The sequence below is a fragment of the Oreochromis aureus genome, linkage group 8, assembly GCF_013358895.1.
Source record: "Oreochromis aureus strain Israel breed Guangdong linkage group 8, ZZ_aureus, whole genome shotgun sequence".
NCBI classification, from domain to species: domain Eukaryota; kingdom Metazoa; phylum Chordata; class Actinopteri; order Cichliformes; family Cichlidae; genus Oreochromis; species Oreochromis aureus.
In genome coordinates, this window is record NC_052949.1 from 10,168,517 (window position 1) to 10,183,348 (window position 14,832).

Consider the following 14,832-nt stretch of genomic DNA (forward strand, 5'->3'; position numbering starts at 1 on the left):
CCATACAAAACAGAAAATGGAACCCTGCAGGGTAGTGTAATAAGTCCAACATTGTTTTTGGTTGTGATTAATGATATTTTAAAAGAGATGTCTGATAGTTTTGGTGTGTCTGTGAAGGTTCTCAGTCATCCAGGTCATCGTAGTCAAAGGAGCTTGCAAAGAAAAGCGTCTGGACTTCTTTAAGTTGCTTGAAGATGTTTCACCTCTCATCCGAGAAGCTTCTTCAGTTCTAGGGTCAAATGGTGGAGAGTCCCAGATTTAAACCCAGTGGGAGTATCCCCCCAAAGAGGGACAAAGGACCCTCTGATGATCCTCTACCTAGTCACATGAGCCAGGTGTGAAAACGGGTGTAGGTCACAATCAGCCAAGGTTTCGGGTAAGCTCATTGTAAAACCTAGCCCCACCCTATCATGTGATTTCCTGAGGTCAGATGGCCCAGGGTATGAGTGGGCGTTAAGGCGTCTGGAAAGGGATCTCAAAACTGGATTATAGATGGCAGACAGTTGGCGTCGTAAGCCACCGCCTCTGTTCAAAGATGGTCGCTCACAGTGGACATAAATGGCCTCTTTTCTTCAACTTCGTCTTCAAGCAACTTAAAGAAGTCCAGATGCTTTTCCAGACGCTTTTCTTTCCAAGCTCCTTAGATTACCAAAATTGTACACAATGTCACATCCAGCAGGGGAAAAAAAAGATAACATGTATTCCTCCTTTTTTCTCTTCACAGTTCCTATTCCTGTTTCTTAGAGCCCTATTAGGAGGCATATTGTTTTTCTTGTTTTGTTGGATGAGGAGTGGTGCCTTGTTTTTTCAAGCTTTTGAACTGTTTAGTCTGCCACAGATGAAATGCATTCATATCGGTGTGCACTCCCACATGAACACACGGCATTGAACAATCAGCATGATATGTTCAGCATGACAGGAAAACCATTCAGACTGACTGAAACGTAACAAAATTCACAAATGTGGAAAAAAGTTGCCACACAAGTGTTCTTGTGCCTAACTTGACTTTTTGTATAATTTGTAAACCGTAATAGAAAAAATAAAGAAAAAAGAAGGAATGTGTGTTATCATTTTTTCTTCTGGATGTGACATTGTATCTCACAATTTTGATAATGCTTACCTGTCAGGAGTTTATCAACATCACCCATTAGTTCTGCTATACCCCTCTCCCCATCTCACTTGCAGTATTAGCAGTAGTAATAGTGACAGTATGACATTACTGAGAAATTATTTTTCTCTTCTACTTTTCAATATGTGATGATTACTGAAAATTTCTTACAGCATTATAAATAAGACTAAAAACGCTGCAAACTGTTGGTACCTTGGCTATGTTAATGAGTTTTTGGTCCTCATCTTTTTTAGGTAAGCATCTGATGGAGTGCTTCTATCCTTACTTAAAGGAATACTTCAAGTCTTTGGAAAGGCCATTATTCATTTTCTTACCCGGAGTTAAATAGGAGTACTGACATCACTCAAATTTGTCCTGAAAACATGAAGCATGCAGTTTGGATCTGTGACTCTGTCATGGCACTGGGTCTGTGACCAAGTGTTTTGTGTTTTCGGACTTTTGGACCCTGCTTATGTTTATTGAAGTCATCTGTGTTCCTTAGTCTTTATTTGCTATTTTTTAGTTTCCTTGTACTTCCTAGTTTAATCACTGGCATTTGCGGTTCTTAATTTCATGTTCATTTGGTCAGTGCCTTTTCATGTCCCGATTGTCTTGAGCTCGTCTGTGTGCTCTGCCCAACTCCTCATGTTTCTCTCTGTCCCTCATTCCCTCACCCTCATTCTGTGTCTGCCTAGTCTTGTCTCTGTCACCATGTTTAGTGTTCCCCAGCCTTGTCTGTGTTCCTCTCACTCCCTCTGTTCCCTGTATTTAGTCATTGTGCGTCTCAGTGTGTGTTTCTCGTGTTTCCTGTTTTATTCTGACAGTCTCTTGTCTCATGTACATTGTCGCGTTATGTCTGATTTGTTCCGACTGTGTTCCCCAGCTGCCTCCACTTCCCTGATTATCCTGCTGTGTATTTACTGTGTGAGTTTCCCTTTGTCCCTCGTCAGATCGTCTGTTCGTCTTCCTTCATGTGTCGGTTCTCAGGTTTAATGTTTCATTATTTCAGGCTTATGATGTGCTCCTCTGTCTTTTAGTGGACTTTTTTTTCAAGTGACACAAATGATTTGTGTGGCAAATGTTTATTTTATTTATTTTTTTAATCCCTGAGGCATTGGCTGCATTTTTAGGTAGATTAGTTGCATATAACTGTTGTTTGCAAAACTTGTGCATAGGTTTTTAAATTTTCTATTTCAAGTTATGAAAATAATTCATTAAATATGTTTGTGGTTATTACAGTAAAACGTATAGTTTTATGTTATTAATCGGATTTTATATTTTGTGTCTGATTTTAGATCCATTGTGTTAATACAGTATGTTAAAATGAAAAGATAACTGTAAATTCAGACATGTGAGGTTATGCTAAAAAAGAATGATACAAAAAAAGGCAAGGTAAACAGTTTTTAAAGGTGAAATATAGAGGTAAAATCAAAAGTAGTCAAAAGCAGCCAATTATACCCTGGACCCCAGTGTTAAATAAATTGCGCATGCGGGCTGCTTTGAGGGTCCACACTAGAGCGCGTTTGCTGTCACATTTTATTTGTAGTGTGAACAAGCAGACACTGCAGGTCTTAAAGCTCAATTCCGATTTTTTGATCAAATCCGATTTTTTTTTTTTTTTGTCTGCTTGTTCACACTACAAATAATGCGCAAAAGAAGACGTCACACACAACGCGCTCTGTTTAGACCCAGACCAAACAATATAGTTTGACTGATGGCCCTTAATATAAAGACCTGTTTCGGACTTTACGTTTTGCTTTAAGTTGTAAAGTTATTTTTGTTATTTACATATGGCCTAATAATTATCCTTATTGCTCTTTTAGAGAGGAGCGGTGCTTCAAAGGATAGTTGCAGATTTCTGTCAGAATCTGCAGATTACACAGTACAAATAAAATGTTCACGTTTCTCCAACGTTGTCTTCCAAACAGTTTCACTGACATCTACACGGGATGGCCAGGAAGCGTTCGCGATGTCTTCTCGGGCGCTTCTCCGGCGTCTGTCTTGTGTCAGTGACGTAAAAGACGGACTTAATGCGACATGACCGTTCAAACAGCAGTCGCTTTCTAAAACATCAGATATGTATCGGATTCAGTACCACATACGAAAGTGACCCAGGTCGGATTTGAAAATATTGGATTTGTGCTGTTCACACTGTCATACCATGATGGGATATGGGTCGCATATCGTCAAAAAAGTCGGATTTGATGCGCTTTCGCCTGCAGTGTGAACGTAGCGGGATTTGATCAAAAAATCGGAGTTGAGCATTAAGTCCTGCAGTGTGAACATAGCCTAAAAGGCACCGAGTGATGCTGCTGCATTTAATCACTGAGTTCACTTGACTAAGTTGTCAATTTTTTTTACAGCAATATCATGAAAAAGTTAAGTATTAATTTGACATTAAACAATAGACAACTTAGCTGGTCTGATCATTTTTGGACAGGCATCAAAACAATTGCCCTTCTGTAGTTATTATTGGTGATTCTGCTGTGAGACTGAAAATTTCTGGATTTGACAAGTCCCTGTGTTACAGTACACTGACTCCACCTTGTGGCAAAGCAGAGGAAGCTCCTCAAAGGATAAATACTGAAGATAAAATCAGTATCTGCTATGGGGCAGATGAAGGAACAGAAACCTCACTACTTTTGCTGCTTTTAGTGTCTTTTTTAAATTCAAATGTTATTACTAACATCTAAAGATATTCTTTTTATTAACAGAACATAAACAGTGAGCACAGCGGCTGTAAAGAAGCCTTCTTCAAATGTTTGTTACTATATATGTAATAACTATCAGGCTTTTCAAATGGGTGACGGGACTTACCGACATTGGTCAGCTCTAAGCTAGGCTCCTCTAGTTACATCAGCTGCTTTAAGGCCACTTGAGGGTAAAGAGCTGATCAGGCAGAGAAAGATTATAACTGCAAATCCAAGTGAAATCTGTAGTGCAACCAAAAACAATGGTTGGCGATTCCAGCATGATCAAATTTATTGCGCTTGTGATCTTGTTGTCTTTGATTGGTCACTTCGAAGACAGGGACCGGGTCTGCACAATTAACTGTCATAAACCTCAAGTCTTGTTCCTGTCAGTGCTATTAGTAGTCATTGTGTAAATAACGCCATACCATTTCCCTCAGACACACTGTCATGTTTTGAGTTTTTGTTGGACTTGTATTTTTCAAAGAGTAAGATAATGATGTCTGGTTCCCAAAAGTTATTTTCTATGTTATCTTGGGTTTTCTGACTGAGCTTAGGTCTTCTGTTTAGCATCTTTATTCGTGGTTTCTCTGAGTGTTTTCTCTGTGTTTCATTCCTTTGTCTCCCCAGTCGGTCATGAGTGTTTCTCTCCAGTCTCTATGTTTGTTACTTCCTTTTTCTTAAGTCTACTGCCTCGTGTGTATCATGTTTCTTTGTCTTATTAGTCTGGTTTAGCGTCAGGTGTGTTCCCACCTGTGGCCTGTTCATTTGTTATCCCTTGTGTGTATTTATGTCAGGTTATGTTAGGTTAGGTTTAGGGTAAGGGTTAGGGTTAGGCATTCATTTTTGATGCTTAGGGTTAGGGTAAGCGGCTAGGGAAAGCATTATGTCATGAGATGTCCCCATGAGGATAGCAACACCAGACGTGTGTGTTTGTGTGTGTGTGTGTGTGTGTGTGTGTGTGTGTGTGTGTGTGTGTGTGTGTGTGTGTGTGTGTGTGTGTGTGTGTGTGTCTTTGTGAATTTGTTTTATTGCTGATCTCTGTGGGTTTATCTCAGCAGTCACCATCAAGTTGTTAAATACTCCAGGTGGTTTTTCGACCTCTGAGCAAATCTCAGAAGAAGGAGAAAATACTTTTCTTTTTAATTAAACAGCAAAACCTCCACTCAGCAGTGATGCCAATCCAAAAGTTCAGGATTTTTTCTTTGCTCCTTTTAGTAACAGTTGGTTTTCTGGTGTTTATTCTATCACAGGAACCTTTATCAAAAAGGTAAGTTGGGTTTTTTTTGGAGGGGGGGGGTTAATATTTTGTGTTGATATAAAGAGTCATTAAAAAGGGAACTGTGAACTGATTTGCTAGATCTGTTATTTGTACTTTGCTATTTTTTGTTGATTGTTATCTTTATTGCTTTTTGTCTAATTCCCGATTCAGGTGGATCACTTTCTCAGGAAAAAATGGACACAAATGGGAAAACTTTTCTTTTGACAGTCTCATTACATTTTTGGGAAAATTCAAAAAAACATCTGCACCACCTTTTGTGTATACCACAGCTGGCAAAGCAAAAGTTATTTCAACAAAAATGAAGCCGGTGACAAAATCTAAAACCTCTACACGTGGAGCCATGGCTGAGACTCCTATGCCTATCCTCTACAAAATAAATTTCACAAAGCTTCCTCAGTGGGATTTTGATGATGTTTATAACCAGGATGCCCCACCTAGACCGACAGTAAGCATGTTAAGATATAAGACAGGGAATATAAATGCAGTTCCTAATTTTTCTGTCTTTGGGTAGAGGCAGCGCTGAATTCTGCTCAGCCAAGCAGTCAATCGTTTTCCTTTGTTGTGACCTATACATGTACCTTGTTTTCCCCTTTAAATTCATTATTTTCATTTTGTGGAGCTGTTTTTCTACCTTTGTGGCTTCTCATATGTCTGCACTCACTCTTTCCTGCAGTGATGCACTAATTTTGAAATTCTCTGCTGAAACCAATACAGATGTTAAATTAATAAAAATAACTGTCTGGCACATGGCTAATGCTAACACTTATTTTGCTGTTCCTTTATTACATTTTTTCTGTCATTTGGTTCTCCTCGTTATTAATTATTCAAGGCTGGTATTTAACAGTTGGATCATTATATCAGAGCAAATTCTGTCTTAGGCTCATTTCCTGTATTTAATAGCTTTATGATTTTCAGACATGTGCCCAGTCTCTGCGAAACTCTAACGATGAGAACTTTAAGAAGGCTTTTCTTCCAAACATACGTTTGTTTCTACACAAGGACAACATCAACATGAGCGAGTGGAATCGGCTTTCACATTTTAATAATCCTTTTGGTTTTATGGAGTTCAAGTATGACGGTAGGTCTTTAAGTGGCACACCTATTTTCATTTGTTATTCCACATCCTCAAGCAACTTTTTGACACATAATGCTAAGCATAATAATGCTTATAATGCTAATGCTGTAGATGTAAGATCTAATTTGATGGCTTTATTTCCACAAAGTGTCAACACAAAGCAGGAACCTCCTAGGTGAAGAATTAAGCCAACAAGAAATTGACAAAAACTGCAGTTCCTCTAGCAGCCACTTGAGGCTACTTCTCAAGTCAACACTCCCCTATCCATTTTCTTATGTTTATCCAACTCAGGGTTCATGGTGTTGCTATAGGGTACCGCCTGCAATATGCAGACTCCACACAAAAAGACCCCAGGCTGGATTCAAACCCAGCCTTGCTGTGAATTTATGGTACCACGCTTGTGTCCAGTTCTGTGTATTTGCTTTCTGAGAGTGGTTTTAAACCAGTCCTCCAAAATCCTAGCTGTGTGTTGCTCTACATAGATGACCCTGTGTGTTGAAAACTGATCGGCTGACAAGGAGCTAAAACAAGGAAGTTAGCAACAGCAGAGGAATGAGGGGAGCATCTATAAAAAAAATTAAAAGATCTTAAGTTTGTTTGTTTGGTGTTGTTTTTTGTTTTGTTTTGTTTTTTTACAGCAAAAATGATGATGAGGCTCCAAACCAACCACATCCCTGAACTGGGCAAGCAGAATAAAATTAGCAATTAGTTCATTGTTTAAATGAACTACTTTAATAGAGCATGTTAGCAGTTATTCCTTCCTTCATTCATTGTTGTTAGAATTAATTAAATTAATTAATTCTAATATGCAAGAAAATCCCAATTTACTCTTGTTCTGCACACTGAAAATTCCCTTCTCTTTTAGTAAACATGAGTGGGTGAGTCAGGTGAAGCTGATGAAACAGCTGTCAATGCATGAATAAGAGCTATGGCCTTCATCTTGCCTCATTGCTTTCATATACAGGATACATTGCTGTGCTTGCACTACAGCACTCACAAAGTAAACACATATTTGAATTTTTCTTTTTGTTTGCAGATGTGATGAAGTCAGTGAAGTTGATTCCAAAGCCGAAAGAGCCGTTGCTCCTCCCAAAACCCGGCGGTGACGGTTGTGTGCACTGTGCTGTGGTTGGTACTGCAGGAATCCTGAACAACTCCAGAATGGGTGTGGAGATTGATGCTCATGATTATGTTTTTCGGTAGGAAAGAACAAACAGAACAACACTATCAGCTGTGTTTATAAGGTGTATCTTTTACTAAAAGTTAAGTTTAAAACATGTAGCGTGAGAACGGCTGCTGTTTAACATTCACTGTAAAAATGTAGCACTGTGTCTGATAGCTCACCTGCTTGAGGTGTAGAAACTCCAAAATATATTGTTCTCTTTCAAACATCAGTGTCGCCATACAGTCAGGTTGGAAAGCAGGTTAAGTGAATTAACTTTGAATAAGAGTACGTTCTGAAATGTTTTGGGGAAACACTTCAGTGGTATTGCTGCAGGTGGTTGCTTCCACGAGGGGACAATTCTCCCAAAATGAAAGCCACGAATGATTCTCAATTGATCTGAACAAATTACTAAGCTTAAGCATTTGAAGCCAAGCTTAACATCTGCAACACCTGCTTGTTTCGACTGTGTGGCAGGATGAATGGTGCTATCACCAAGGGCTTTGAAGAAGATGTAGGAAACAAAACATCGGTGTATGTCCACACAGCCCACTCCATCACTTCATCACTTTACATTCTTAAAAAACACGGATACAAAGCTGCTCCTCATGATGAGGTAAGTAAGCTTTTTATTGGCCCTTGATTTTTGCTTTATTCCACCAGAGTAAAAGTGGCTTCTCCGTTCTCCTTTTCCTTCTGGCAGGGTATAAAATATGTGATGATTCCTGAGGGGATGAGGGATTATCAGTGGCTCGAGGGCCTTCTCAAGGGAGAAAAGGTCTCTGCTGGTCCATACCGCAACAGACTGTGAGTATCAACTAAATGTTATGTGCTGCTGCAGAATTTATGGCTTTTTGTGGTGTGAAATTAAAATAAATTGAGAAACTGGAACATTTTTATTAAAATGCTACAACATACATTTTATTAGGTGTCTATTAAAACTGTAAATTTAAAAACAGAATGTGCAATAAGTATTTTGCCTTAAATTTACTAATAATTTTACAAATCATTTATCTCATCTGCTTTCTGTTTGTACAAATCAAGCCTTTTGGTGAAAGTGAGCTTTTAGGGGAATAATCAGCATTTACTTTAAACTGATTAATCAAACTGTAAGACTTGTGTATTGCCACTTTAATTTAAAAGACTCTTTAAAGCAGAATTGTTTATGTCGATTGATTAAATTTCATTTGCAGACAATTAATTATGATAGTTTACTACTTAGAAGTGTAAATTTTTCTTTCACTTAAGTAAATGCATACAATCTTTTTTTAATAACTACACGGCTGTTCTGCAGACCATCTAAATTTTGTGTCATACATGCACACTCTGATATTCAGGTACAAGATTTTGGTCTAAAATGCTCTGGAGGCACATAAGCATATGTTTACAGCTATTGCCTCTAGCAAATAAATTTAATGGTGTTTGAGAAACTAAAACATCTCATCATCCTTTCATTACTCCTATTATTCAACCCCTCCAGGCCAAGGACCTACTATTCAGGGCAATACAACGAGAGCCGCTTCTACGTTCTGCATCAGGATTTCCTCCGATATGTGCGGAACAGGTCAGCCTCCTTCATCATCCAGTCCAGAATACTCATTTTTAAACAGTCCAGACTATTTATTCTATTTTTTTAAATTATTTAAAGCCTTTAATTATTTAAAGCCTTCTCTCAATTAGAATGTTAAAAGTTGTTAAAAGTTGTTAATTAAGTTGAAGGTCCATAAATGTTTGATGATTTTTTTTAATCAAACAATCCAGAAAATATTGAAGTACAGATTTTATGCATAGTCCAAGTCAACTTTTCCCATTGTGAAAATATTTATACAAATCAGACCGACTCTGTGCAGTTCTTTCTGCTTACATTGATTGAGGAGCAGCCAGGGGCTGCTAATCAAGGGGAAGTTTTAGCAGTTTGCTGCTCCAGACCATGCACGTGTGTTCTAACACCATGCTACAGTCTTCCCAACAGTGGGGGTGCGATGTTCAAAGAAACTGCAAAAACCACAATAGCTACACCTCAGATTCTAACAGTCTCAGTTAGCATGTTAAATGTTAAAGATCATGACATTACAATGAGGAAAATAAAAAAGCCTCTACTCTCTAAAAAAAAATTGCAGCACTGTTTAGATTTGAAAAGTTCAATCTGAACAAACCGCAGGACTTCTAGAACAATGTCCTTTGGACAGATAAGTGGATAAGTGAAGTGGAAATTAATTCCCATAATGCACAGCACCACATTTAGAGAGAACCAAATACAGCATATCAGCTCAAAAACCTCATACTGACTGAAACACCAGTGCGGGAGGGAAGATGATGATTTGGGTTTGTTTTCTAGCCTTAGCAAATGGACATTTTATGGTCGAAGAGTTGACCATAAACCAGCCTGTATATCGAAGTGTTCTACAGCCAAATGTGAGGCCGCCTGTACAACAGCTAAAACTGTCCAAACTGAGTCATTTAGTAGGACAGTGATTCCAAATCAAGCAGCAAGCGTACAACAGAATGGCTGTGGAATCAAGGTGCTGCAATGTCCCATTCAAAGTCCAGACCACAACTCAATGGAAATGTGTGGTGAGAAATTAAGACACCTGTGCATAAACAAATGCCAACAAATATTGAACTGAAGCAAAAAAAAAAAAAAAAAAAAACCAGAAAAATTCTTCGACAACAATGTGAGAGACTGTTAGTAATACAGAAAATAATTATTACTTCAAGTTATTGTTGCTAAAGCCAGTTTTACAAGCTATTAAACCGTTGCATTAAAGGTTCTTGAAGTCACCCAATCTGAATAAGAGATACTGGGCGATGGTCAGACCAACCAACGGGGCATTCGCTCTCTTCCTGGCTCTGCACACCTGTGACACAGTGAGTTAACACTTGATTTTAACTTCTTGACATTAAAGCTACTTCTAACCACACCTTTGGAAGAATGCAGCACCCCATGCGTACATTAACTTTGTATTAAAAGCATATTAACATCAAACTATCTTATTACTGTTTTAGCAGTATATTTCAAGCATATTTCTATACTTACAACAACTACATTTTGGAGAATAAGTGGAAAGACCTTCCCAGTAATCACATAATAAAGTTGTATCACAGATCTGTACCATTATCAGGGATAGATAAGCTGAAGGAACACTGACTTTTTGTGTACCCTCCAAAGAAAATAAGATAAAGATGCTTAAATTAAACATGTAAAATAAGGTGTGTCGCCCGTTTTATTGAACTGTTCCAATGTGTGAAGACATAGACCTGCAGACCATCTGGACAGCATCAATAAAACTGATGTCACACCTTGTTTTACACAGCTATTTAATAAACTTGTCAAACAAATTCATCAAGTGTCTATAACATATTCCAAATCAAGAGTTGCATGCATTTACATAAGTTTCACAATGGTAACTTTATCATTTACTTTGAATTATTGGCAGTTCCTCTTAACAGGTTTCTTTTTTTTTGACACTTTTTATTTTGCTGTTGGCCAAAGTCTGATCTGTTACTATTGTCAAGAGTTTTCTTTTTTAAGGCATTTTGTGGGGTGATTTTTCTTTTTTACATTCTCACAGCAGGCTAATTGTGCTAGGGTTCAAAGATGGACCAAAATTCAGAGTAAACCAAAAAGCAAGGCTTGTCAGACAGTGTGTCTGCTAGTTAAAGGTACAGTTTCTTTATTTCTCAAGGACAGAAAAGAATGAGAGAACTTCACTCAGAGATGGAAAGACAGGAGACGAAGAAGACATTCAAAGAATAGAAATGCTAAGGGATATTTGATAAAGTGCATATTTAAAGCTCTAGAATGTCCTCGGATTGCACCGTGGTTAGCCCTGTTGCCTCACAGCAAGAAGCCCCTGTTCAAATACAGCCTAAATACATTTGCACCAGCTTGATGCTGTCTAGGTGAGGTGGAAAGCAGCGATAGCTTATGTAACATCTGCTTGCAACTTGCTGAATTCGGATGCGTAAATCTGCAAAGAATGCTGATCTAAGCCAGTCACCTCAAGGTGCTTTAAATTGTAAGTTGAAGACCCCACAATAATACAAGTATCTGTAGTAAAAGGAGAAAAAAGAAAGGGGGAAAACTGGCTCCAAACCAAACCAAACCAAACAGAATCCAATTCTTTAAAAACCTGAAATCATGACAATTTGAATTACCATAATTGTTCTCCCTTTAATATGTTGCTTCTCTGATGATAAAAGTAATAATTATCATTAGAGAAGATGGTGAAGATCAAGGCATATTTATATTTTTATTTAACATTAGCTGTTGCTGTTAAAGAAGGAGTTAAAGATAAACTAATAAACTGGGCTTGTTAAAGTGGCTCCCCATGTGTTTTACTAATTCCAAAGGCAGTTATGTCGTTTTTATCATTTATTATTTCAGTGTAATTCAGTCCCCTTTTTATTTCTCACTACTTCATCTTCAGGTGGATGCATACGGATTCATGAGTGAAGAATTCAAGAAATACTCCAACTACTATTATGACAAGTATGTTAAAACCAGGGTCATTTTCTATTCCAACCACGACTACATTATAGAGAAGAACACATGGAAAAACCTTCACAACAGCAAAATATTAAATCTGTATCAGGGAGAGTAAGTACACCAAGGGCTGTAAGATCTGCAGCAATGCTGCAATGGCAAGAATAAAAGCAATGGGATAAGGAAGAGATTGTTATTTACCAATTATTACAAGTCAAATAGATAAGGTTCAGATAAGAGGGTTGTTTAACAGCACCATAAACATCTTCTCCACAATAAATTCCTTCTCTTCTCTTCCAGTTAAGATCCGGTATTATAACCACACATTTGAGTAAGTCAGAGCAATCTAGGATGAAATTTACACTTTTTCTGTTCCTACCCCCTTATTTCAAATTTCATTTCTTACAAATCAATATTCAGAATTTGACATTATATGATCCATACATGTTTAACTATATACAAGTCTACACTCATATACAACACATAAACATACACACATAAAACAATTTCAGCACATAAACCAAAACAACAACAAACTACATTTTTACATAAACTAAGCACCCTGTGGTTAACACCCACTTAATCTCTGAGGTTATTTTTATATCTATGTGACAAAATACCTTAATGAACACTTTAAGCTTGGGTTACTCTGGCCTTGATCTATAAAAATGAGGACAAGACTTCAATAGAATATAATGAGACAACTCAATCGTTATGACCGGGTTTAAGTAAAGCTAACAGCCAACAAAAACTGCTCAGCAACACGTTAAAAATTAATATATGTAATGTTTACACATATGGTAATGGATGCTGGGTGTACATGCAAGGCCTACCAGTTATTACAAGTAACAATCCAACAGTCAATACCACTCCTTTAAAATGCAGATTGCAAGTGTTACTAGGCATGTAATGTGATTATACCTTTATAATAATACAACATGAATGTGTATTTTTGACAAACCTCTTAGATATACAGAGAAAGTTTACTGGGTATAAAGCCTTTCTGTCTCTACATTTAATACTTGTATTATTTTGTTTTAATGTTTTGGGGTTTTTTCATTTGTTTCTGTGACGTTACAGTGAATTTTCTTTGAAGGGTTTATGTAGAAGTATTCAGTATTTATTTTGGGCCGTGGGTGGTTAAATTGTTTCTCCAATCTGTATCTATCTCAGACAGTTGCAGTATGAGCTCTGAGATGAGCTCCTGCAGTAAACAGCACCACCTGCAGCTTTTTCAGAGCAGAACTTTATCCAAGTACTGTACTTTGACTTACTTTGTACTATATATCAGTACTGCAGTAATATAACATAACGTCACTGTTTTACAATAATAATAATTAGGTGAGTGTTTTTTTTATGTTTTGTTGAATCTATCTTGTTTAATCACACTGTTTTATTCACAAGTGAAACTAAATACATTTTTTAAATACATGTTGTGTTATGTTTACTTTCTTTCCTATTGATCATTTTGTATCTTGTAAATTAACCGTGTCACCCAATTCTACACACACACTGTACTTCAATACTTTTTCCATTATTTCTTTTCTTATTTCATACAAATATTATGTTAGGTATACTTTACTAGTATTAAGTTCAGTGCTACTTTAATTCTTTATGGTATAGATTCAACACATTGATGGAAACTTTCTTTAGAGATTTTGGTCCATGCTGAAATGATAGCATCGTGCACTCCAGTTCCACCCGTTCCCAAAGAATTGAGATCTGGTAACTGTGGAAGCCATTTAAATGCAGTGAATTCATTTGTTATGTTAAAAAAAAAAGTGTGAGATTATCTGAGAAAGCAGTGGCACTCCCTGTGGTCTTCTGCTGCTGTAGCACATCTGCTTTAAGATTCGACATGTTCTTCTGCATATACTGTCACCCTTCTGTCACCTGGCACATTCTCCTCTGATTTCTGGAATCATCAAGCCACTTGTTTTATTTATTTATTTTTCATTCCTTTTCACAGCTTTCTCTATAAACCCTGGACACTCCCAGTAGATCAGCAGTTTCTGAGACAGTGCAACTAGCCCATCTGACATCAACAACCAAGTTAAAAGTTTAAAGTCACCTAAATCACCTTTTCACCCCATTCTGGTGCTCAGTTTGAACTTCAGCAGCTCATCTTGAATACATCCACATGCCTAAATGCACTGAGTTGCTGCCACGTGATTGGTTGGTTGGATTTTTGTGTGAACAAGCAATAGGTGTAAATAGGAAAAGTTGCCTGAGAGTATTTATAGATAATCTAAGGGACAGAACAGATTTTATAATTCCATCACAGCAGCTTTTTACCACAAGAGGTCGTTGTTTTGCATTAAGTCAGCAGCATAATTTAAAACCTGCACTTTTAAATTTACATTCAGTTCAATTCTCGATTTTTGGTGTGTCTTTGAATTCAACCTTCTGTAGGTTGATTATTTTCATACAAGGATGTGGCATCCTCTTGTTCCTAACCCATTACCCAGTACGTATCCATATCAACCATGATTCTTTTTTACCCCATTGAGATCTGATGTGTTTCACACTGTTCTTTTATTTATTTATTTATCTTTTATTTCAGCAGTTATTGAGCTATTATTGGCGGTTAATTTTATTCTGCACTGGCTGTTGAATAGAGTACATCAGAGGGGCAGCTTAGGTTGAGGTTTGGAGAAAAAGTTAGAAAGGTAAGGCTGAAATTGTTTACATATATGTATTGTGGAAATATTGGACAAAAGGATGCTTCCAGGCACGCGGGAGTAAAAGAGGAAGACCATGGAGAAGATTCATGGATGGATTGAAGGAGGAGATGCAGAGGAGGACGCTAGAGACAGGATAAAATGGAGGCAGATGTGAACCCTGAGGGGAGTAGCCGAAAACGAAGAAGATGCTTTTGTGACTGTGATTTTCTTTTATAAATGGTAACAATACATGAGCCTAAATCTTAAGTGCTCATATTAATTAGTGTGCATTGTCCCTTTTTATATAAAAAAAAAAAAACAATAGAAAAATATTTTTTTTAATTGTGAGTTCAGCTTTACAGATTT

At 37.4% G+C, this 14,832-nt stretch overlaps 1 protein-coding gene across 1 annotated transcript; it reads left to right on the top strand.

Moving 5' to 3' along the window:
* Window positions 1–5,135: 5,135 nt before the first annotated feature.
* LOC116322712 (alpha-N-acetylgalactosaminide alpha-2,6-sialyltransferase 1-like) lies at window positions 5,136–13,111 on the top strand. Its single transcript, XM_031742860.2, has 8 exons — window positions 5,136–5,525; window positions 5,996–6,158; window positions 7,192–7,354; window positions 7,795–7,933; window positions 8,021–8,124; window positions 8,798–8,881; window positions 10,086–10,185; window positions 11,748–13,111. The coding sequence occupies exons 1-8, from the start codon at window positions 5,379–5,381 to the stop codon at window positions 11,919–11,921; spliced, it is 1,074 nt and encodes a 357-aa protein (XP_031598720.2). The 5' UTR covers window positions 5,136–5,378; the 3' UTR covers window positions 11,922–13,111.
* The last annotated feature ends 1,721 nt before the right edge of the window (window positions 13,112–14,832 follow it).

Bases quoted from the DNA above. Each gene is read 5' to 3' on its own strand.
- LOC116322712 (XM_031742860.2), top strand. From the start codon at position 5,379: ATGAAGCCGGTGACAAAATCTAAAACCTCTACACGTGGAGCCATGGCT. The intron at 6,159-7,191 runs GTAGGTCTTTAA...TTTTGTTTGCAG, and splicing joins TATGGAGTTCAAGTATGACG to ATGTGATGAAGTCAGTGAAG. The intron at 8,882-10,085 runs GTCAGCCTCCTT...GTTGCATTAAAG, and splicing joins CTCCGATATGTGCGGAACAG to GTTCTTGAAGTCACCCAATC.